Source organism: Anser cygnoides, chromosome 5, assembly GCF_040182565.1.
Source record: "Anser cygnoides isolate HZ-2024a breed goose chromosome 5, Taihu_goose_T2T_genome, whole genome shotgun sequence".
Classification (NCBI taxonomy): Eukaryota; Metazoa; Chordata; class Aves; order Anseriformes; family Anatidae; genus Anser; species Anser cygnoides.
The window spans coordinates 6,414,059-6,439,078 of record NC_089877.1 but is presented as its reverse complement, the minus strand read 5'-3'; the positions used below and the strand labels follow the sequence as shown (position 1 = coordinate 6,439,078).

The 25,020-nt window shown below is 40.6% G+C and overlaps 1 protein-coding gene across 1 annotated transcript in view; it reads left to right on the top strand.

Moving 5' to 3' along the window:
• The window catches only part of LOC106033849 (secretion-regulating guanine nucleotide exchange factor), a 160,785-nt gene that overhangs the window by 7,240 nt on the left and 128,525 nt on the right, over positions 1 to 25,020 (top strand). Inside the window, exons 7-13 of the mRNA XM_066998079.1 lie at positions 4,317 to 4,455; positions 5,113 to 5,268; positions 5,595 to 5,689; positions 7,928 to 7,988; positions 9,159 to 9,272; positions 9,593 to 9,655; positions 12,538 to 12,696. Of these exons, the coding sequence (XP_066854180.1) occupies positions 4,317 to 4,455; positions 5,113 to 5,268; positions 5,595 to 5,689; positions 7,928 to 7,988; positions 9,159 to 9,272; positions 9,593 to 9,655; positions 12,538 to 12,696 (787 nt within the window). The remainder of the gene's footprint in view (positions 1 to 4,316; positions 4,456 to 5,112; positions 5,269 to 5,594; positions 5,690 to 7,927; positions 7,989 to 9,158; positions 9,273 to 9,592; positions 9,656 to 12,537; positions 12,697 to 25,020) is intronic.

Genomic DNA, 25,020 nt, shown 5'->3' with positions numbered 1-25,020 from the left:
CGCATTATGTTACCCAGCACTTGCTCTCTGGCAGTGCCAAAGTCAAGCCTTTTGATCCAAAGGTCACCTGCAAGCGAGAATGTCTCATTACGACTTTCCAGGAGGTTTACTTTGTTTCTGTAAGTTTTGAAGAAGCAAAAGAAGAGATGAAGTACAGTTTTTCTTCCCTGTTTTGTAGAAGCAGGTTTGACTTCATGCATCTCTCAGCAGCAGCATCAAATCTTTTCATTCTTAGCACAGTTTTATACTTACCTTTCCTGGGGCTGGAAAGCTGAATTTAATATTTGCTTGGTCTCCCATGTACTGGATGGAAGAGATGATGAACTATGTAGTAATTATAATTATCACGAAAGTGGTTTAGGAAAGTGGTTATTGATACTGATTGAACACAGAGGATGCATTTGTCTTTTGTTTAAACTCCCTCTCTTTTTTTACTTGAACAGAGAGTTTGCAAAAACTATCAAGCACCCATTTGGCATGAAGTACAATCCATATACTCAAAGTGTGCAGATCCTGAAAGACACCAAGAGCATTGCCAGCGTGGTGAATGAGCTACGTCATGAGCTGGACGTTGTCAGCGATGCCCTCAGCAAGATGGACAAACAACTGGAAGTTGAACATTCCCATCATCAGTGTGGTGGTGTGCTCAACAACTCTTTTCTTTTCCCCATTGATTTCTTTCTAGGTGTGTAATGTGCTGTATGCAGAACTTTCCTTTACAAATGGAAGAGTGAATGGCCCATAAGGATAATCACTTTATTTGTTTCTCTGTTTAAAGTCACTTACAGAATGTATTTCCTCCACCTCTATCCTCCCTGGATAAAAAAGCCCTAGAGTTCCTTTTCAGAAGCTCGCAGAGGACTAGAGAAATCACCAGACTGGACCACAGCTGTGGTCTGTGGATCAGAGCTGGGAGCAGATGCTTCAGAGGGTGGCTTATGAGGCAGTCATAGAATAATTTGGTACAGGGAAATGTCTGTCTGACTCTAGTAGTCTATGCTGCTAATTTTACAGTACTGTAGACTTTATAGCATGGAAGTTATAGTAATCAGTGTTTCTATGCCTGTGCTATTAAGTTTAAAACTTGACTGATTACAATCCAGGCATCAGGACACAAATAGCTGGAAGCTCATCATGCTAAAATGGAGGGGTCAAATCTCTGTTTTCAAAGAGATCATTTTTTCCCCCAAAGAATTGCAACTGTACCGATTAGCATCTTTCTAGTAGAAGGCAGAGATACAGAGCAGTTGCATGAAATCCTAATTCTGCTTATTTCAAGAGATTTGCTGTCAGCTCAGAGTCAGGATTTTTGTTTCTGTCCCTGGTATTGCACTTGAGGGAAGACACTAAGGAAATATCATTTGCCTTTTTCCTCACTGAATAAATTTAGCCAAGATTATAGCAAACCATCACGTAGTGACTTATCGCAATGCCTAAAACCATTTCCAAATTACAATTCAATATTCAAAATGGCTTCACAGGACCAAGTGAAGCCCAGTTCTAAAATGGCTCTCATTTTAAACTCTGGTGTTTAAGTTCTTAGTTATGGCCAAAGGTCATGGTTTTTTTGTAAGAATAAACAACCCATTGACAGCTCAGTCATGTCATTGACTTTGCAAGCTGCACAAAGATGGATTTAGTTTCTTCTTTGCTAGGCCTGAACACCTGTATTCACCATCAAGCAAATGAAAAGATCCAAACATTTGATAGGAATCAGTGTCCTACAGTAGTTTCAAGCATCCTGTGTAGCTGTACAGAGCTGCACTGCCCGCTGTTTCTGCCACCCTGTCTATGAAATGAATATATATGTACAGGGAATTATACATTTGAATGGAAGATCTGTGGTGTGTAGGGTGTATTTTGTATCGTGCTAGGCACTGATTCTTCATATGTAGATCTTAACAGAAAAGCAACAGTTTGCAACTGTGGATGTCACTGGGAAAATTGACTGAAATTGCAAATGCACTGGAGATGTTGGTCCAAGTCTTCTGGGAATTGGAAAGGACTTTCGAGAACCTCTGTGCTTGATAATGACTGTTTCATATGCCTTCTGGTAGGCTGCATCTGCTCCATAAGCAATCACTGGCCCTATCTTTCCAAACACATTCACTGTTTATCTAGACTTGATTTAATTTTCCTGTGACTTTATTAACCTACTTTTTTTTTTTTTTAATAATATTTTGGACATATAGAATTGTGGTCTACAACATTGTCAGTTTATGTCACACTTTCAAATAGACTTTAGATGCTTCTTCTTCCTGAAAAAGAGCCAGTCTTTGAGCAGTGAGGGAGGATGTACTGTCCGCTTCTGTGATAACAGTTAATACTCAGCTGCATTTAAAAAAATGATTGGATTATTCTGTTGTTGAAATATAGATCTGTGTTACTACAAGACTTTGCCTGAATTATGTATTCATTGAGTAGAAAATCTTACATCTTCTAAATTAGCACCTGATTTCAAATACTTTGGAAAAAAACAGCAATTTTGTCTTTATTTGCACCTGTGTAACGAAAACATAAGTACTGCTAAAAGTAATAGAGAGAGGATGCATTTTCACAGGGTTAACATTTATGTTTGGCTTTACACACCCAACCTTTCTGCCTATGTGTAGAGCAGTAAAAATTTAAGTATTTTTAAATACTGTTAAGTATTTTTAACTTGTTAGGCATTGGAATGGGCTGCTCAGGGAAGTGGTTGAGTCACCATCCCTGGAGGTCTTTAAAAGGCGTTTAGCTGTAGAGCTTAGTGATATGGTTTAGTGAAGGACTTGTTAGTGTTAGGTCAGGGGTTGGACTAGGTGATCTTGGAGGGCTCTTCCAACCTAAATGATTCTGTGATTCTGTGACTGTGGAGGCTTTAACTGTCAATGAATAGTGACGCCCTGCTGGTGATTAGCAGGAGCAAATAAACCTTTACTTAGCACTGTAGCACTCCCTTCTGACTAAGATTTTGTTTACGCTCTGATTCGGCTCTTCTGCCCCCGTGCGTTCATTCCGTGGAGAATATTATATATTTTTGTGAGAGGTGACTGGGACGAGAGGTGGTGAGGGAGTAGCTCCGTGAGGCGCTACCCAACAGCCGCCCACGGGGGTAGACGCTCCGGGGCGGCTCGGGCTGAGGCGGGGCCCCGCCGGAGCCCGCCCCTGCTCCGCCTCTTCCTCCCCGGCGGCCGTGGGGCGGGAAGGGAAGGGAAGGGACGGGACGGGACGGGAAGGACGTGGGGCTGCCGGCCCCATGGCCGCGGTGCTGTTCGCCTGGGTAGGTGGGTGCCGGGGGCGGTGCGGCCGGGGGTAGCCGGGCCCTGGCCCGCCGCGAGGTGGCGGCGCGGGGCCGGGGCCGTGCGGGAGCCGTGAGGTGGCGGTGGTGGCCCCGTCCCCGAGCCTCGGGGGGTAGGGTCCGCCTGCTTCGCGTTTTGCACCGCTGGTGTGGGAAGGGTGACAGTGGGTAGCTTCGTCCCCGCGGCCGCCGTGTGTGGCGCCGGGCTGCCCAGGCACCTGCCTCCTTGCAGCTCCTCACGGTTCCTCTGCGGATCCCTCGCAAATCGTGAGCTAAAACCAGAGCTTTTGAGGAGGACGGTGGGTCTGTGGTGTGGTAACGCCCCAAAGCTGCCTGCCGGACCGCGCCTGGAGCAGCCTCTCGAGCTCAGATCCCCAAATCTCACCCACCTGTTAGCCGCCGGCTGAGGCGGGCAGCCGGGTGCTCTTGCATCAAGTGCCTACCGCTTCTGTAGGCACAAAATGTTTGGTGCTGAAGGTGCCCTTTTGGGATTGGGCACCTAAATTGGTTTAGTGACGTTGGTTTGGTTTTTATAAACACGTGGTCTATTTCCATTTTGCCCACTTTAAGTTAAAAGAGTTTATTCTGCTTTCCTCAGGTAGCATGTCTTATCTTATTTGGGGGCGTGCTGCTGGAAAGTGTTGGCATGGATAACATCTTGGTGATGAGTGGGAACCATTAGGATTAAAATTAAACGGGTGGTGATCCTTTTTGATAATGAGGCTTTCTGTCTTACTATTAGCCTACAGTTAGCCTTACTGTGACTTATTCCAGCATATTTCTTACAACAGTGGGGTTGCAGTAGCAACCATAATGGCAACAGATGTAGGAGAGTCATGGTCTGTAATTTTGGGGGTCTTATGTGACAGCTGCAGGATTGAAAATCTCCTCCTTCTGGGGGATTTTCAGGAGCAAATACTGCAGGTTAACCTGTGACATGTTCCTGATGAGCTCGTTTGCTCATAGGAGCAGAGCTGAGTGCATCTCTTTTTGTTAACTTTTTTTAAACTTTTTTTTTCATGTGTGTGTGTATTTGAAGGGTGCAAACAGCTATGGACAACTTGGTGTTGGTCATAAAGAGGATGTGCTGATACCTCAGTCACTGAAAGATGTTTCCTGCAAATGTGAAGACATTAAGAGCATTACTGGAGGAGGGGGACATTCTGCAGTTATCACTGGTAAAAACATTGCACTTGCAAGGAGTGTATGACTGAGCCTGAAAAGAAAAAGTGTTTCCCTGTTGATTTGGTGCTGCCACCTATCTTTGGCTTTTGTTTCTGACCTTAGTTGCAAATTTTTAGTTGCAAAACAAGTTCCTCTGGTGCTTGTTAGTATTTTGGGGAATTTTCTCTGTTTTGTTTATCTTCTGTGGTTACTTAATGGATTTGTGAGGGCAGTTTCTTTACCTGTTTCATATAACAGCTTTTCGTACAAGGCTGTAAATTTTCCTATATTGAGGATGAGGAGGGGAAGGAGTCAAGTAGGAGCTTATTCAGTCTTGAGAAGTTCTAGTGTAAGGAGCAGAAAATAGTGTGTGCCTTTGAAAGGCTTTGCTGTGGTCTAGTTATGTTAAAGAAGGGATACAGAGAGATGTGAATGGTATGAAACAGTTCTGATAACAGGTTCCTGTTACAGTATATGGATTGTCGCCCTTGACTCTATATAACTGTGCTTATTCGAAGATGCATATGCATCAGAATAGCTCTTTCTCTTTTTGTGTGATTGCAGTGCCTAAAATGATACAGTCAGTTGTCCTTGTCTGTCACAGGATCTCATGGCATATAGACTTCTCTTTTTAGTCAGTCAGGTGAACATGATTTTATTTATTATTCCAGGTGCTGGAGAACTCTGTGTGTGTGGCCATAACAAAGAAGGTCAGCTGGGACTGAATCACACAGAAGATGTAGTGCATTTCACTTTGTGCACTGCCCTGTCTGGCTTTCATGTAAAAGAAGTTGCCTGTGGTTGGGATTTCACAATCATATTAGTAGGTAAGTCTGCCTCTGTAGAGGCTGGGAAAAAATGGTGATGTAGAGAGCACGTTGAAAGTTCCACATTGCTATTGCTTGTGCAGTGCATAGCACTCTCAAGTTTTAAGCTACTTGCATTGCAAACTAAGTTAGTCCGTGGTTCTTGTATCACCTCGTATCTACTTTACTAAACATGATGTGTAAAACCAGAAGCCTATATCCTCAGCGGCTTTGTAAGAGGAGATGCTAGGTCTTTCTTGAGTTGTTTTGCTGTGATACTTTTGCCTGTTGGAATGCTACGGTGCTTTGCTTATATGCTGATCAGACTCTAACACTTTATTTTGCAGGTACCGGCCTAGTTCTGTCCTGTGGGTCTAATGCTTTTGGACAATTAGGAGTTCCTCAAATTTCAGGTCCATGCTTGACTCCACAAAAGATTGAGGTAAAGATTTAAAAGGAATTGTGCTTTATTGCTCTGAGTATTATGTTGCTTACAGCAATTAAAGGCCTGGTGACCTCAGTGGGCTTTAAGCCAGGCCATTCAACTGTTTTTGGAGCAGTCTATCTGATGAAATGTAAAGGACCAAAGATGGTCATAGACTCAGAAATGAGAAGCTAAGGCTGCTCTCCTTGTTGTATGAAGAAGTTGTCCACTTGTTATGGAAAGCTGTCTGTTTCACTTGTGATTAGAACAATTCATTAATGCATTTGGATGACATCTGCAGAAAGAGTCTGATGCTCAGGTGATGTGAAGTGACATTAAAGCTAATGAAACCATCTGACATGACTTCAGCTGAAGTTTTGCCTCAAGTTTGTAAGAGACAAGATATGTTTTGCTGCCTGGAATTTACTCATACCTTTGCATACCTTGTTCAAGGCTTGTGCCTAACTGTTGGGAGTGATGCCTTGTAAAACAAAATAGACTAGCAGTAATCCACCCTGAAAAAAATAAACTGTGTCAGAGTTCAACAAAGTTAGTGATGTCAATTCTTCTGATACATTGCTCTTTCACTTCTTGTGCAGTTCTGTTTTTTAAGTATGTGCTATTTTTCAGGTGCATTTATGACTACAAATTTCTTTCCCACAGTAAGAACTGTAGTATTATTTCCTGGTCTTAAAAACCTGTAGGTAAAAGCAAGCTTGGTCATTCCCAAAATAATATCAGTATGGGAAAGTATGTAGCTGCAGGAAAATCAAACAGAGTATATACTGCAGTTATATACTTTGAGACTAAGATTATTTTTACTTCTGCATGTAAAGGAACCAAAAAGTACATTGACTCACTTCTTGTTTAACTTCCAGTATTTATCAAACAGTATCAGCTCCCAAGGAAATAGGATGGAAAGCTACATAACAATTTCTCTGTTGTCCAGTACCTTCAACTGTAAGTGCTAAAGGCTGGACTCTGGCAGCGTAGCTCATGTTGTTCCTGTAACTCGTGGAAGTTTATGGTGGTAACTGTACGAGAGGTACTGCTCAGTGTGAGTAGGGAGTTCAAAATATAGCTCAAACTGTTTGCTTCAACACGTTTTAAGTAGTAGGTACTGAGACTTCTGTAATATCAGAAAGGCTTTTTGATGTTGGCTGCAAGCCTAACAGGGTAAATAAATTTCTCAATCCCTAATTTACACTGTAGCTCCTTATTTGAGAAACACTATTGAAACTCTTTTCCATCCAAATGAACTCTCATGTGTAATGCAAGTGATAACCTCGGAGCATGAAGGACGCTCAGACAAGAAACAGCCTCCTGGTTCATGCCAAACTCTGTTGTGTTTCTGAGTTTTGTGACGGTCTGAGATTAGTGCAGGAGAAGAGGACAGATGGTAGTCTGCGAGTGACTAGGGGTTACCTCACCTGGTGCTCTATATCCTTGACATTTCCTGGGAGCATCATTCACAGAATCACAGAATTCCAATGTGATGCCTTGAAAGTGATGGCATGGACAGTGCTAATTCAAATCTGTTTTCTCCCTGACCACAGGGACCATTCATTACTCCGGAATATTTTCTCTTTCGTTTTGTATCCTCTTCAATTCTTGGACTTGATGCCACCTGTTTCATGTAGTGTAAGATCTGTGAGAAGAAAAATAAATTTGCAGGGTAATCAGAACTGGGGAAACACCAGAATTGATGTGCTTTGTGCAGACATAACTCACTTGTTTAACGCACATGTGCTGTGGTATAGTCTTCTGTTGCAAGATCTTATTAGCACCATGTATGCTGAAGGTTGCCCATCCACTGTATTGTTTGTGATCACAGGACTTAGGAAGCATGAACTGCTTGAAGGAACTTATTACTGCTGGTCAGTAGTATTTGCTGTGGAGGTTTTGGTGTAATTGTTGAGGAATGTGAGGTTAAAATTAAGAAACAAATGTATTTGTATTGCCAAGATTCCTTTTTTTTTATATGCAGATTTTGACTGTGCCTTTTAATTTATTGCTACAATGCTGTACAACCATTTGCTTTGCTTGATATATATATATATATATTTAAAGATGTTTCTACTAATTTTTGTTGGCCAGAATGCACTTCATTTGTAGTACAAAACATTGATGTACATTGTGACATGCAGGCTGGAGTTGTGAGAACTAGTTTCATAGTGTTCCACTAATGTGTTTGTTGTATTTTGTTTTTAGAGGCAAAAAGTGTGAAAAATATTATTATTATTTTTATTTGAGCAGTCCCTCAAAGAGAAGGTGGTAGATATTGCTGCAGGACTGAGACATGCCCTAGCTGCTACAGGTAAATGTTATTGTATTGTCACTTCAGTAACAAACGAAGAATGCTATAATGTGTGGATGGTAAATGTGCTAGAAGCATCTTCCTGGAAATCTCAGGTGAAAAGTTGTTCTTCAAGAACTGAAAGTTTGGGAACAACGTGTTTTTGTGGTGGGCGGAAAACTCATTCAATTCTTTTCTCCTGTTCTGAAGAGAAGCATAAAAGGAGACTTTTCCTGGAAAAATATTTCTGGTCAATCAAAATATCATAGTATTTTTGATTTCATTAAATTATGATATGCAAAAGAATTAATTTTGTATAAGATGTTTCAAAATGATACTGCACCTGAAACATGGCTATTTTAATTATGTAATTGAAATAGACACCTGGAGGAAAAAAAAACAACAGAAATGAACCTGCTCATTTACTGAGGGGAGAGAAGAGACCTACTCAGAGTTCACACATGCACCTTTGAAAATCTGCTCCTCTGATTTTCTTCTGTTGTCTCCTGTGTGTATGGGAGGGCTGTGATTTTTAAGTATTTCTCTTGCTCTTCTTAGAGACTTTGAGTTTGTTCATGGAATAATTAGAAATCAAAAACTTGCAATTGGCATGATTGCATTGCAATAAAAAACTGCACACGCTCTTCTATTTGAGTTTATTTTTACATGAACTTTAGTGTGGATTCCAGGTAGTGGAGTCTGACTGAAGGTGTGAAGGAGACACCTGGAAGAAGAGTGGGATTCCTGGTGCTTGTATGAATATTGGGAATTAAGCTGTCCTGAGCTTTGCATTTAGAAGACATTTTGATTTAGGGCTTTGTCAAGTCTTTGGCAGTTCTTGAGCGGAAAACTAGTGGCTTTACTCCTTCACTGTGCTGGATGCACAACCGAATTAGCACAAAGAGAAGGGAATCCTGTTACTGAGTCCTTGATAACTTCCTAATATAGGCCTCAGCTTAGTATCTATTTAGCATTTTTTTTGTTACCTGTACAATGAGGCTAGAACTGTTTGTAGCTTGATTATATCCTAAACGTACGGATAACCCTGGTGACATCTGGTTTTGGCACAACAGGCTTTTAAAGTATAATTCCAATTAGTAAAAATGGAGTGAATGTACCTTTAATTAATGAGTTAAGTTACTTTGTTAGTGGTTGTTGTGTCTTAATCTCTTCTGTGTTTACTCTGGGAAGAGAGTGGCTTGGTGTTGCAGTGGGGCACTGGCATGGCATCTCGGGCGAAGCGTGCCAACCAAGGAAAAACGCTCCCCCTGTTCCTGTCTGCAAAGGAACCCTGTGAAGTGACAGGTAATCCAGGAATGTCATTTCTTTGTATTTCTGCTCTAACACCTCTACAATTTTGAATAATATGTAGCATCCTTTTGTTATCAAGCCACTTGGTATTGTAAGCATGTAGTAGACTATCTGAAACAAAGTGGGCGTACAAGTTCATAATCTATGGGGAAAAATGATACTGAGTCTTGCAGTATCTGTGACCGAAAAGCAGAAGCTTTTGTTACAAAATTCATTATCATGATGTTACTTATACTTGATACAGCTCTGTATTTTATATCTATGCATGAAATGATATCTGCTCTACCAATTTTACAAGACTGATTTTTCTCTAGGCCTGGAAGATGTAAAAATTAAGAGAGTTACTGCAAGCTCCTATCATTCCGTGTCACTTACAGGTAGGACTTAGATACAGAAGTGAAAGTCTTTCTCTCAACTTTTAAAGGGGCTTTGTACTTTGGATAGTTCTGTCAATTTTGGCTGGGCTGGTGAAATTTGATGTGGCATGGTGCTGGTTAGTGGTTTTGGATTGTGAGAGCTGCTTGTTTTTAAGACATGGATTTGTTTGTTGAATTCTGAGATCCGTGTGTTGTCTTCACAGGGTCAGGTATGACTTAGCCCATATAAATAAGGAAGGGTCTGGGCTCGTAGTGGTTAGAAACTCTGAAAGGACTTGGGAAACTTCTGCAGCTGCAGTGTGACATTCCGTCAGGTGACTGGTTGGGTCAGTGCTGGCCTGAGCACAACCCGTTGTGTGAAAGGGCATGTTAGGTGGCAGGAAAGGCTGCTGTGGCTATCCTGCTTCTGCCACCTGAAGTGATGGCTGCGCTGTGTGGGAACATGAGATTTTAGGCAGTTCTACTACAGCAGTGTGCTTGTCTGTGTGAGGCAATGTAAGAGCACGAGGCTTATTAAAAGCTGCAGGAAATTGCTTTGATCACATAGGCACTTGCATAACTTGCGCCATTTGTTCTTTGATCTCTAGGTAGTGCTTCTGTGCTGCATGTTAAATATCTGGTAGTGAAAGTCTAATAAAGAATCTTTTTCTGGCAGACTGGGAGAAGGGTAAACGGAATATCTTTTCATCTGTAATCTCTCAATTCTGAAGTGCGGAAAATACATTGAACCGCATGAAGACAACTCCATACCAAACTTCATAAGGAGAAGTTCTTAGCAAATGTGCAGCCATCTGGTACCTCTGCCGTCATTAAATGAAGTACTGGAGTATTTGCTTATGCAGAGAGATTTAGTTGTATGGGGAGATGTTAGATGTCAATTACATTGAATTCTGAGATGCAAAGTTTGTATGCGATTAGTGAAGAACTGTCAGGACAAATAGAATCTGCTTTAGCTAATTAGCACTCTCTGTATGTTTAGAGAGTGAACAGATCATTCTTTCATGGTTTTGCTTTTTATTTGAGAGCAGTCTATTTGGCAACAGGGGTAGCAAATATAACAAATTAGGTGCCAAAACTTCTTTTAATAATGTGTTGCTATACTGCCCTTCAACCTGCATTAACTTCTAAAGATGCTTGTTCTTTTTAAGTTACTGTGGAGTGTAGTATTTAATAAGTGAGCATCACTCTGGGGACTTTTTTTCCTAGGAATTTCATGGTCAATGATGCAATTTTCTTTGGCTCTGTTTTGTGAGCCACCTGCTGGTAGGATACTAAACACCAGTAATCAGGAGGTTTTTGATGTAACTGTTGAAGTGGGTTGTTACAAACATGAATGGCAGTTCATTTAAAAAAAAAAAGTTGCTGCCAAGTCTTAGGTTTTAACAAAAACTTAAGACACTACTCAAGAAATGAGATGAGGTTTGAGCATGTGACACCTCTTAGGATCAATTAAACGCACCTTCTGCAGAGGAACAGGCGATGAGGCGGTGTATTGTAGTTGTGGAAAATGCCCTGTGGATGCCCATAGTGTTTTTCTTTGTTGAAACAAGCTGCTTCTGTCATGTCCTTTTTCTTTCTAGAAGGTGTGTTCATTTCACACTGAAAAGGAATTTATTAATTTTAGTGAGAAACTTCTAGAAGCCTTGAGTGGGTTGGTGCACAGAACAACTTTATGCTGCCAGTTACGGTTTGCGGTCTTCCTGGGCCTATCCTTGGGTGTGTATGGTATCTCTTCTGCTCGTGCAGGGGGGCAAAGGCCTAACTTGAGGAGGTCTGACACAGCTCATGGTTCGTTATGTGCTGCTTATGGGTTATGTTTTATAACACAGAGGTCTAGAACCTGGGCTGAATGATCTTGTGCTGAAAAGATTGAACCAATGATATGTGATATCTGCAGAAGGACTCATCTGAACAGTTCTCTTTTTACTGTCAATTGGTTGTTATGCTGTGAGCTACTCCAACTTATATTGGGGAACCACATGAAGCATTGTGGATGTTTCTGTAAATATAATTATCCCTGTGGGTGGAATTCTGGAGTGGTACTTGAACAAATGCTTCTGCAAAGAGGATGGGGAAAGACAAGTGATTGCTTACAGAAGTCTCGGTAGTTGTGTAGCAGTGCCTTGAGTCATGATAATACTTTAATTTTGCTTTGATGGGTAGTATCTGCTTTGATTATATTTTCTTAGCTGTGCCATGTTCCCTTAGGAAGTAACTGAGCAAGGTGGGGCGAGGAACATTAGACTGTCTGCGCTTTGGGGGAGTTAGTGAATTTGCTGAAGCTGAAGGCTTCAAGAGCTACAAGAAGAGCTGGGAGACTGCAGCTCCTGTAAAGAGACTGTCAGAGCTTCCCAGGTACTGGAAGGTAGTTATATTATTTGCTGTGATCTACAAGGTTATTTAGGGTACTGAGCCCAAGGTTTGGGGTGAAGTTAAACATTGACCTGTAAGGACAGAGTGGGCTGAGAGGTGGGTGCTCAGTGAATGACCCCAGGATGATTTAAGCTTTTTGTCGGAGGAGTTAAAGACTGTGGTTAGTTTTCTAATAAAACTTGGCTTCTGCTATAAAGGCCTTTCAGTCATCTTTGAGGTGCTCACAGTAGAAATGAGGTCTAGTCAGTTTGACCCGTAAGCTATGGTTGTTTCAGGAAGTCAGTGCAGCCCTCAGAAAACAAGCATTTCGTTGTTAAGGCCCTGGCAAATATTTCTGATATTCTGATTACTTATTGATTACTGAATTACTGATATTCTAATTATTAATTGTGTGTATGTGGTAAAGACATTGTCCTTTCCTCAAAATCACTGAGTTGAGGCAGAGCATGTATGTGGTGTTGTTCTATGTATGTCACTTTCAACTCATTTTACTACTTTGTCTGTTGTAGATGAAGGACACCTCTACGTCTGGGGTAGCAACAAACACGGGCAGCTAGTAAGTGAAGAGATTTTCCTTGCTGAGCCCAAGAAGATAGACACTCGGTTTTTCTCACATGAGAAGATCGGAGCAGTTTGGAGTGGTTGGACCCACTTGGTGGCACAAACAGGTAGGATATGTAAAAAGCAGCCAGATGTGGTGCTAGAACAGTAAATTCCTAATTACTTGCAAACAGTAATCTTGTTAATACTGATTGTATAGTTTTGCATTTTCACTTGGGCAGTGGTTGTCACAGACATCCTTTGGCTTCTGTCCCTGAGGTATCGTGCTTACATATGCAGAGGGTCTAGTATCTTCAAAAATGCAGAAGCACCTGCATGTGCATGCTAGAGGGATGCAGCCTCTCTGCACCATCAGGTTACTGGTTTTCCAGAATCTATGTAAGCTTCTAAAGATCATGCCGCTGGGTGAGTTATGGCATCTTTGGGGAGAAGAGAGTTTGGTGGAAAACTTGCTTCAGAAAAGAGAGAGGTAGGAAAATGTGGCTGCAGCTTCCAAGGTATGTGACTATGTGGCAGGAAGGTGTGGGTACAAGAATTAGGGAGTGGGGGAAGATAATCCTGAGCATGCATCTGTCTGAAAGGTATGGAGGGGGGGCGTCACAGGTATGAACCGTTCCCAGGTTACCCGAGTCTTAGCTGAGGATCTAAAGAACAGGCAGAGCCTGTCTTTCTCTGCTTCTGCCATCCACTTTGAGAAGACATGGACCTGTTGCGTTAGGTGAACTAAATGATATGGCTTTGCACAGCTGTGCTGTTGTTTCTGTATTTCAAGACTGAGCTTGGCTTCTAGTGCTGCTAGTGAAGTGTTTAAGGGCAGATAAAATAATGTGCTCAGAAAAGAGTCAAATAAACTAACCTGGTTTGAGTGTCTTGCTTTGGTGGTCAAACCCAGAAAATGTTTAGAAAAGATAAGTGAAAAGAGGCCTCATTAGTTTGAAGAGCATCCCCCGGAGATGAAATAAAACATTTTGTTCAATCTGTACAGCTGTACCTTCCTGGGGACCTTTCCAGTGCAGGCAGTGTAGATGATGACCACATGCAGAGGGCTGTCGGATTAGATTCTTTCCTAGGAAAAGATGAGAGGAAGGTTTTGCGGTAATTGATGTTGATGTGTAAAATGATGGTTGATCTGATGAAGGTCAGTTAAATGCATTTGTCTTGCTGCTCCGTTATGAAACGCAAAGGCAGGAGAGGAAAGTACATAGATAAGGCATCTGAAAGGCATTTGTTGTCTTCATGTGTGGACAGTGCGTGCAATTAGCTTCTGCTGTTCTACACTGTGTGATATGGTAGTTAAGACTAACAAGAGGATGAAATTCATTTATCAAAAACAAAAAGAACAGCCAGAGTTCTGTTCGCAGGGGTAGCATGCATCCGTTTCTACTTTTGCCTTGTACAAACTGCCAGGTGAGGAAATAAAGAGCAGATGGAAACATTTTTCTTAGAATCTTGTTGGAGGTTCTCTTCAGAGCCTGTTGGCCTGTCAGGATACAACCTGGCAGGAAAGAAAACTGCAGAAGGGCCACAGATGTGTTGTCATTAGTTACTGGGTTCTGTAATTATGGATACTGGTTCAAGGAGAGCTTAGACTCAACATGGGTAGTTTTATTTAAATCGAGTTCTTACATGCTCAGCGGTCACCATGTGCTTAAGTATTGTATGAAACTGGTGCTGTAAATACTAAACCAGTCACCCACTAATGTCCTTGCTCAGTGAGAGAAGTGTCTGTTTTAATTACAGTATACTGTGAACTCCTGGTGCTAGAACTTGGAGAAACGGGATGCATGACTGGAAAAACAAATTGGTTAAGCGTTCTGTTTCATGGCATTCATTGTTTGATATCCAAATACGTGAGAGAAATGTTGTGTAAAAAAACTGCATTACTCTGGATGCCCTCTTAGCTATTGAAGAGCCGTGTTTGAACTCTGATTTTTAGAAGATGCTATACTGAAAATTTCAGAGCTGGAGTCAGTGCTGTGTAGTGCTTGGAAACTTTTCAGGTGGAGTAAAGGAATTTATCTCAAAATATGTGGTTCTTGAAAAAAGTGCTTAGTGTCGCTCTCACTGGAACAGAAATGGTAGAAAAAAGACAGGGTAGCCTACTTTTTAAAAAGAGGGTCTTGTCAATATGGCTTGCCTAGCTTCGCTATTTCTTAGTGATGTTAAGGAAGGTATCCATTAAGTAAAACTTCTCCAAAGTTTTAGAAACTTTAATATTTAATTTCCGTAATGACTATGAATAAATAAGTAAATATTTTAGTAGGTGATTTTGAGGAGGAGGAGGAGAGTATGTTGACTGACTAGCAGGGATACTTTTTTGTTAATCTTCAAAGGGAATTTAAGTAAAAATAGGCTAACTTTACAGCTGTACGAGAACTGGCAAAGCCATGCATTGGTATAAGTAATTGCTGTATTTAGAATTTCAAATATCTTCAAAAGTCAATGGACTTGAACCTAAATCATTTGGAGTAGGATTTTGAGTGGCCTTTGGCAGCTTTCAAGAATCAATCAGAATCTCATGGGATTTTGTTGAACTGCTAGGCATATTGTGAGCTGAGCACTTAACTTTCTGAAAAATCACTTATTGCAGTTATCTGCCTAAATGAAAATGCAGCCCACTTGAAAACTTTTCCCTGTATGTAGGTCTTCCCCCATTATTTTTACTTCCTCCTAGCAAAGGAGGAAATGCTGCTGCAGTTTCCTGGTGCTGAAGATGCATAAACCAAAAGCTGCCAAACTTTTTTGATTACAAAGCCGTATCAGTAAGAAAAAAAAACCACACAACAAAACCAAAATTTTTCAGCATGCACCTTCAATATATGTACAGTTATTTTATTTGTAGTACATATACTTGTACTACTGTAGTATATTACACAAATTATAAGACATATATAAAAGTAGAAGTTAGAAAAGGGTGCAATAAGAAATAATATTTTTCAATATTATTTCATATTATTGATTAAAAAGTTTTCCTGCCCCTCAGTGGGTTGTCTTGCACACCCCCTGGAGTGCATGCAGCGTGCTTTGGAGGCCACTGATATAAATGGCTACTGTTCACTTTCCTCTGGGGATCCTAACAATTACTGGAGAGGAAGAGGAGGAGTGGTTGTTGGATGGGAAAATGAAAAGAGGGGATACTGCAGAATGATGTTTTCATTCACTGTGAACAGTAGAAACGTATCTTGGAAAGACATTGTGGAGGGTAAGGGTTTTGCTGCATGAAAGAACGGAGAAGTTTTTTGTCTAACAGTCGTACTGTAATGCAAAATTTAATAGTTTAACACTTCGGTTACTATATCTTAAGTCTATTGTTGTGCTATTCGCTGAAGGTAATGGCATTTCAAGAAACCATGACAAATATTTCTACTTCTATATGGATTTTTTTCCAGAACATTCATCTTGGTCAGAGTAGTAATAATAAAGCATTCATAATTGCAGCTAGCTTGACAGTAAATTAGAACTCTTTGGAAAGACACAGGAAGAAACTGGGTGTGTAAAACCTGGATGCTCACAAATTCTGCCATTTCAAAATAGCATTTGGATCTTCATCTGCCCCGTGAGCAGTCTTTGGTGTGGAATTAATGGAAAAGTGAGTGGTTCAGTCATGTTAAAAGCAACCATCTGGAGGAATAGCAGGCAGTTTTACGGCTGCTGTGGTTTGACACTTTTAAAGTGAGTCTAAGCAGGTTACCAACTCCTTCAGAAAAGAAGGAATACAGCATAAATGTTTTTTCATATTGAGCTTTCCCTCTTATGTAAACTAGCCTGTTTTAAAAGACTTGCTTTGATTTTTCCTTCATGCTATTGGCAAAATTTTTCGTTGTAACCCAAAACAAAATAGAAAACTTTTTTTCATTTCTTTCCCAACAGGTCTTTACAAGTGATTTTAGCTGCACCTGAAATCACTTTAATGCCTATGTCTCTTTTCATATGTTATATTCTGCCTCATTCAGCAGCTGTGTTGAATGTCCCATTTTCAGTCATTTCTCTCGAGAGTTTGGTCAACTCTCTCTTCATTTGCTGTTATTTCTATCACAAAAGCAGTTAAGTTTCAAGAACCTAATTCCTGAGATAGGAATCGCTTGACTGAATAAAGTTAAGGAGTATTTTCATAGTGTGTTGTCTTGTTCATCCTCACCCTTAGCAGTTTCTCTTCAAATCCAATTCTTTATTCTTTTTAATCATAGAGGTCTCTCTTGGACTGTTTCTGTTGTACACAGTCTTACTTGAAGGATTTTATCAGTTATTTTAAAGACAGATGCTACTTTGTACTGATTCTTGCAGAGGAGGTGCACAATTAGACCTTTACAGCACCACTAGTACTCCTTCAAAATAAGTTGAATTGTTCTGCTGCTAGCGATGTTCCTAGTTAATAATGGTTGGTCCAAAAAAAATTAAGGCTAAGAGACTCTGCTTCTTGATCAGGTTCTTGATGATAAGATGTGAACTTTCTAGTGTCTTTGGTTTATTCGTTATTTTCTACATGAATACTTTTATCAGCTGACCTTGAAGGCATGCATTTCCATCATGGCACAGCAGTGCTGTTGTTGCTTTTTATGTGAAGGGCAGACCAGATGCATTCTTCTGGCCTCGCGCTCCAAGTGTAAGTATCTTTCTTTTCAGATGCCCACTCTGTAAAATGGTTTGCATTCTTTCCAGCACATTGCTTAATGGTACAAGGAGCACCGCTGCAATACAGGGGACGCTATTTTGAAGAAGACAGTTCGCTGCATGTCTGCTTAACAATGTCAACTTTAATTTGTGGTCGTTCTCCAATTGATTCAAAACCTTTGAGTGTAGCTGCTGAGAGAGAAGATATTGCTTAGATTATTTAAAAGAGAGCTAAGTTGTGCCTGTAACGCTGAAGATGTAAATTGGGCTACTTTGGGAAAAGATGGAACTGATCTGAGTTGAAGGCAAACCTAAATTTAGCAAGAGAAAATTTATAACAACTTAAATCATCAACTTGTTTCAAAACAAGATATGTCCTTTTGACTCAGATAACATATTTATAAGCCTTCTTAATCTGGCCTGCTTTATTACCTAAGTATTCTGAATACATTCATTAGTCTATTTTTCATATGACAACGCATAAAATTGTGGCGTGCTTGAGCTCACATAAGGGATTCCAAGCTCTTTCACCCAGAAGGAGTTACCTTAAGGATGTAATTACAGTGGTACATCTGCAGCCTGTGGAAAACTGCCTGCAGCTAACAAGTCCTGAAGAACAAAACACAATCAGACGCCTTGACATAGGCTGAATAATATTCTGAATCCTTATTCAGAAAATGCATGTGAGTCTGTGCTTGCTTGGCCCTCCCTTGACATCACGTATTTAGTCCTCATAAAACCACTCTGAAGTGGTCTGACGTGCTAGTGACCTACATGATAAAACAGAACCTGTCTCCTGCTTTTCTGAAGCAAATGGAAGTGCATCCCTCCAAAGACTGAGAGCAGACAAGGCATATTTCTAATTAGACCCAAGGAGGAGGCTTCCTGCTGTAATTGCACTTGTTTGTTGTTTCTCTGGTGCCAGTCACTAAGTGACACTCAGGCCCTCCTGGTAAGTGACGCAGTAGCTGTGGTGTACCTGCAGCGAGGCCAAGTGTAAGGGTGCTGCTCCCTGGCTCCCAGGCAGTGCGGTTTCAGCCCACTAGAGGTCCCTTCCCGTTTTCTTTTGAATCGAGGCTCTGCAGCCCTCCTCATACTGGAAAGCACGCTTTCTTAGCCTTGAAATTTTCAGCAGTTCCCTAGGAATGCAAATCCTGATGTTGTTGTGGGTTATCTGTGATACCAATAAGTCATCTGTTTTATGGGGACTCTTTTTAGCTACTATGGAGTGATCTGCCAAAAGGGACTGTGGTTGGGAAGTGACATTTAGAATAGTCAATAGCTCGGAGATCGTGCTGAAGTTGTCTGGGTTTATTGGGTACTATTGTTCTGGAATCTGTGTTTGTTTAAAACAAAGGCAAAAAAATAATATTGCTACTATACCTATTGGAAAAAAAAAACACACTTTTTTTCTTCTGCTTGTTAAAATCTCTTAGTGGTTTTAGCCAAGGGACAGGATGGATCTCTGTTTTAGGTAGTTAGTGATAAAGCAGCAAATGCTGCTTTTAATGATAATCTTGTTCTAGGAATAGTTGCTTTTACTAATGCCTATCCTTGCTTTGTATGGTGTTGCACTTACTTTGGGTTTGAAGAAAATGGATGCCAAAGTGTATTTCATGTGCTGCATGTAAATATGTGCTGAATGTTGCCTTGTTTATATGGGAGAACAGAACTGGTGACTGTTTCTGCAATGTGAATTTTGCCAACTCTGTAGGATGCTGTAGGGCACAATCTGGTGGGGCAAACTGCTGACTTTCTATCAAGACAAGGGTGTTGTGTATAAATTTTTATGCACATGTGCATGTCCATAGATGTGTCTGAAAACAAATATATATATATATTATATATATATTAAAAATTGAGGATTGGAGAAGAAGGGTATTTATAATTCAAAGGGAGCTAATGTCAGCTATCTTTTTACCCTGGGAACAATGTGACAGGTCGGTTTGTTTTCTGTAGCGTCGTGCACGTAGGGAGTCAAGACAGGGCACAAGGAAAGCTCTGCAATCTTCTAGTCTCCTTATGATGCTATGTTTTGGTGCAATAACTGGGATTTTTTTCCCATTTGCTTCAGCTAATAGGAGGGTTTGTGATTAAATGCTATATGGGAGAATGCAGAAAGGATTTTGTGTTCATCTTCAAGGTGACTTTTTTTCCTATTTACATGTTTTGCCTTATATCAAGCCTTATTCATCCTGGCCAAATCCACAACTGTATCCTTCTGTTGAAAGGCTGTAGCAGTGTAGAAATACTTTTTTTTTCAGATATGATCATTCTTAATTTAGAAGGGTATTTTTAAAAATAAGTCAAATTTTGTCTTCGCACTGTGCTAGTGCTATTGTGATTTTTTTTTTGTGTGTGTGTATTGCTTGCGTGTTGCACGTCACAGAAAGCTTGGACCAATTTACAGCTTTGCTGTGAAGGTAATACAGAGTATGCAATTCTTCTTTCAGCTATGCAAGAGAATGGCTTCAGAAAGATCAGATGGCTTCCTCAGAGCGTAATCCAGGACATCCCTACTTTTCCTTATGTTCCATTTGAAAAGTTCTTTCTGAGGATATGAAAAGGTACTAAAATCTCTTTGGCACTAGAGTTTAGTTCACCTCCTTATGTAAATGACCATGGCACTCAAGTACGTGGGGAGATGGTCTGTCCTGAAACTGGGATCACCCTTTTCACAGTCACGTTCCGCTACTGCACTAAAGGATGCAGCTGACACTTTTCACGTGCAGTTCATTCTTCTGCTGTTATTTCCATAGAGAGGAAGCTGTGTGCTCAATGGTATGTCTATTATTGATAGAGTTGGGTATTCCATGGCTTTTTTTCATGCAAATGACAAATTTTCATTGGTGGTTGGGATCCACAGCTATTAGTAGGGTTTATGAGTCAATGAAGGGAAAAGGAAAAAAAACCCTATTGGAAAAGGTATACTGAGTGCTCTTAAGTCCACTTTTCCAAAAAGTGGCTTATACCGTGTACCTGCGTCATCCTCTTTTGCTCATATCTCACGAGGCTGACTTAATAAGCTTGCTCCTGCTCCCTTCCCCCTCCACCAAGAAGTGGTGCTTCCTATGGTCTATGTATGCCTTTAATGCTTAGCTCTTCAAAAATACCCTTTAAGCCTTGTCTTGTGGTGAAGTACTGTTCTCTCCTGTATTATCTTGGTGCTGTTATCCCCATAAAAACAAATGGGAAGGGTTAACGCAGTCTGCATTGGATGATTCAGCTACAGCAGCAAGATGTTTCTGTTTGATGCTGTGTTGACTGTTTCATCAGCAGATGATGCAATAATGGGAAGGGTATGAACAGTTGTTTAGTGCCAGTAATGGTTTAGTAACTGTTTAGACTGTTAGGTGACAGTCACATATCTGAAACTGGAGCCCCTACACTTTTTAAGGTGAGAGGTAGCTCCATTTGATGCGGTGGGATGCTGGGTTTTGGGAAAACAAGTAAAATATTAGAAATTAGCGAAATCAAAACCTGTGAATTGATAAGGGCCCCTAAGCCCCTTGAAAAAGAACTTGCAAAATGAGTGTTCAGGACAAAACTTTGTCCATCTGCCTGATGGACTCTAACTGAAATCTGGTAAATTCACTTGTTTTTCTCTGGTCTTGGTTCTATGGTGTCTTGTTCTTCCTACCTTCTCTTTACAATGCTGTAGCTCAACATTATGAAGCAGTGGGAACTGATGCTTTGCAGGCTTCCTGTTACAGTTCCTTGTTGTTGTAAAAAACGGTGTTACTGTTGTGCACTGTAAGTCAAAGCAAGAAGGAGTGTCAGCTGAAGATGCATAGGTTTTAGAGCCAGATGTGGCTGTCACAGAGGCGGTTATAGGAGTTATTCTAAAACAAGTTGTTGAATTATACCTGGATACCAGTGTTAAGCCCAGAAATTTTTGCTTGACAGAAACATAACTTCCATAAGACATGCAGGGTATGGTAGGTTGTTTTTGACTTTCAGATGCTGTGTTGCAGGTTCAGTGACTGAATTAGAGCCCCAGTGGAACTGTTGTAGTTGCCTGGTTTACAGTTGCGCTGGGAGGGGTGAGCCACTATTCTTTTGGTTTGGGTTCAGGCAGGTCTGGAAGCTGTGCTAGGATGCTTTGAGATGGTGGAAACTCTGCTCTGGGTAGTTTGTTCCAATTCTGAGACTCCAGCTGAAGACAAAGAAGAAAAATCTCCAAGTGAACAAGAGAGGCAGAGTGGAGGCTGAGCTCAGATAATGAGCGGGATTTAACAGAAAAATGTTGCCAGCATTAAGCCCTTATGCCACATAATGTACTTGGTCTAGGGCACTTTAGGAGCGCTTGTAGGACCTAAGTGGAAAAGTTTTGATTTATAGAAAACTCTTTGTTGTTCATAAAGATATACACGTTTGCTCTCTGGTAGTACTGTCTTCTGTGTCATGGAAGACAGAGAAGATGGATTTTCAGTGGCAATGAATGTGTGATGGAGACATCTCCCAGTGGCATTCATTACTTGGCTTGTCAATAGCTAGGTCTCGTTGTGACCTGAAATTCTTCTAGGTCAAATTTATGGTTGGATTTGGTGATCTCGAAGGTTTTTTCCAACCGAGATGATTCTATGATTCTGTAGTGGTCACTCTGAAATGATTCCTAATAAAAATATTGCATGTTGCTTTGCAGTCATCCGTTCGCTAGATCAATTAGTATCTCGAAAAATCATGACTACAAGTGATGCTGTTTATCTCCTTCTGTAAAATACTTCCTGATATTATTGAATCTCTTGAGAACTGAACAAGTACATCTGTTTAATACATACCCAAAAGTGAGTGTGATACTGAAAGCTGTGAAGCTCGAGAGAGAATGAGTAGATCATGAAATAAGTTTTTAGTGTGTATTTTGCAAGAGTTTTCAGTTGTCATCACTTTTGAAGCTTACACTGGTGATGTGACGGGTTTAATATATATATAAATCTCATGCTCTGACTGATAAGGGAACTTCTGGTTACATTAAAAATAATACACATAAATCTTTGGATGCATCTGTTTTTGGCTGGCAAATTTTAAAACTTCAGGGCCTCCCCTGAAGGTCCTGCATTTGATTATTTAGGTTAGGACATAAAAAGGGGAAAGAAAGAAACGCACAAGCTTGGGGACCAAAATTCAGAGATTAAAGCTTTGCAGAAAATTAGTATGGGATATGTGGGCAATTTACAGTGTGCAGTAACAGGATTAAAGATTCTAGGTGCATATGGGAATTGCCTTATTTTCTGCATTGTCTTCAAAGCTGGCTGCTTGCTCCATCACAAATCAATCTCTCACTGCTGTTTCAACTTTGATAGTTATTTTTAAGCAAAGCTTGTATAAGGCTGAAGCAGGGGTTGATGGGACTGGTGTAATCTGGTACTCGGGAGGTCTGTTCCAGGCTGGCTGCTAGCTGAGAGACAGGAAGGGCGCTAGCTCTGGAAGGGGCTGGGGTCACGTTTTGTGGCAGGACTGCACCTTGTGGATGCTCTGAAAACTGAAGTGTCTGGGAGAGGAAGTATGTAAAGTAAAAGTGAACGCTCACTTGGCATTGCATGGATACTTGTGAGACTTACAGGCATGGAATCAGTGTTTAGTCAGTACAGGATGTTTATTTAATACACCTTAATTTTACGTGTGTTGAGTTCACCTTCTGAATCAGATTTATTTCATCTTTTTCTGTAGACGTATGTAACTAAGTATTTAAGCTCTGCAAAATATGTGGCTATAAATTATAGCATTCTGGAAATTCGTGGCAATTTACCATTTATTTTTTGTGAATGCATCAGTGCAAAGTTGATTTTTTAAAAAAGTAATTCATATGAAAGGAATTCTTTTTTGGCAGAAAGCTTCTTTCCAGCCATGAATCACCCCATTAATGCAAAAACTTTGAGGAGGACGCAGTAAAGCTAATGAATTGATGCACAATTATTATTTTTTTCTCAAGCACTACAGTCTGGGTAGCCCTGTGATAGTTTTTTCTTCTTTGAGGAGGGAATGTCCTCATCAGAAAGAGCTCCCCTTCAGGTTAGTCCTCCCCTTTTGAAAGCTATGAAGGCAGATGTCCAGGTTCCTCGTGGGGTCTTCAACTGTTTCTCTTGGTAACCCAGAATTCTGCTCCAAAAAGATTGGTTCCTGTTGTTGCAATTTGATCACCAAGTCTGCCTTGCCCTCGGGAACAATTGTTTTGATTCCTCTTTGCTGGTGGGAACAAACAAAACCCGTTTTTCCTCAGTTAAGGAAATTACTTGGCGTCGCTCTTGTAGAGGTGCTTGGGAAAATTGAGTGAAAATGACAAGCTTCAATATGACTTATACTGAAGCTCTGTTTTCCTGTTCCTGGAATCACTTTTCCTATTTCTTGCTGCAACATGGACTGGTCTGTATCTCTGTAGCCCAACATTTTGAGTTCTGTGAGGCGTGGAGTACACACATTCAGCCAGTTGTTCCTGGAGAAGAAAAAACAAACCAAGGCCCCCCAAAAATCCGAGCTAGTGACCTGAAGAGCCACTTTCCTCAGCCATTTGTGGAGTTTACCACGTTATTATCTGTTGTGGGGGTTTTAATGGGAATTCATTCATCAAGCAGCAAGGAACTGAAATTTATAGACACTTAATTTGTGGAAGACTTCTGCCTATGAGACTTAAGCAGCCACATCATACAGAAACTCCCCTTTGGGGAGGGATGGCAGGGCTTGGATCTTGCCAAGGCCACTGTAGAAGATTTGTTCTTTTAACTGCCAAATTGCCAGCAAATGTTGGGGAAGCTTTGCTGGCAAAAAATAGATCTCAGTAAACCTTGGATCTCCTGCGTTTGCATTCCTGAGGCACAGCAGATTTTGTCTCCAGCAGCTATGGCTCAGCAGCACAACAGGAGCCTTCTATTACATCCTACTCTGTGTCAGTCCCTCTTGTTTAGTTCTGTCTTACAACACAAACGTTTCTTAAATATTTTTTTTCTGTTCTTTAACAAGAACTGAATAAACAGAACCTGTAGGTTGAGTCTGGCTTATACAGTTGATCTTTTTTTGTCTTGATTCACAGTATCAAGCTGTTGTTACTGAGTTAATGAATTTTTAGTGCACTGAACATTAAACCTTCTGGATTTTATTTTCACAATTCAATGGATTTGAGTTCTGGTTGTAAATAGCTAGAAGGGATTGCTATTTTCTTTGGCTTCATTGGCCGGCATCATTCCTTGGCTTTATTTTTTTAAACTTACAGCTGGAGTGTATCTGTGTGTGTGTGTTTGTATATTGGTTTGGGATTTTACACTCCTATTTCTGCTGCTCCCTAACTTGTACGTGACTTTAGTAAAACTCTTGAAGAAAATCTTTCTATGGATTAGGTGTCAAAGATCAGACTTGGTTCAATGTGAACTGAAAGTAGTTTCTGAAAGGGTGATATCAAGTGTTCAGTTGTTCATATGCACTGTTTTTTTATAGATACTTGCTGACCATCCTTTGAGTAACTTGTGGTGTTTCTTCAGTAATTGTCCTTCTTTTGCCCGTCCTTGTTCTTAGTGATTTTCAGATAGTACAGCAAATAGTTGTGTGAGCAGTCCCCCATTATGCCACTTGCATGGGAAAAGAGAAGTGTCAGATGGTAAACCTGTGCTTATTTTGATTAAAGTTCTATGTTGTGAAATAGAAATGTTAGTCATTGGCATTAAGGGCACGGAAACTTACATTTATTAAAATTTTCCCTTGTAAGCTATATTGTGTTGGCAAATGAAGATTCAGGCAGTTGAATTTCGAGACTCGAATTTAGATAGATTTTTGTTAAATTTACTTCATGATAAATGCTGAGGGGTTTTTTAGCAAGAATTGTGGAACAG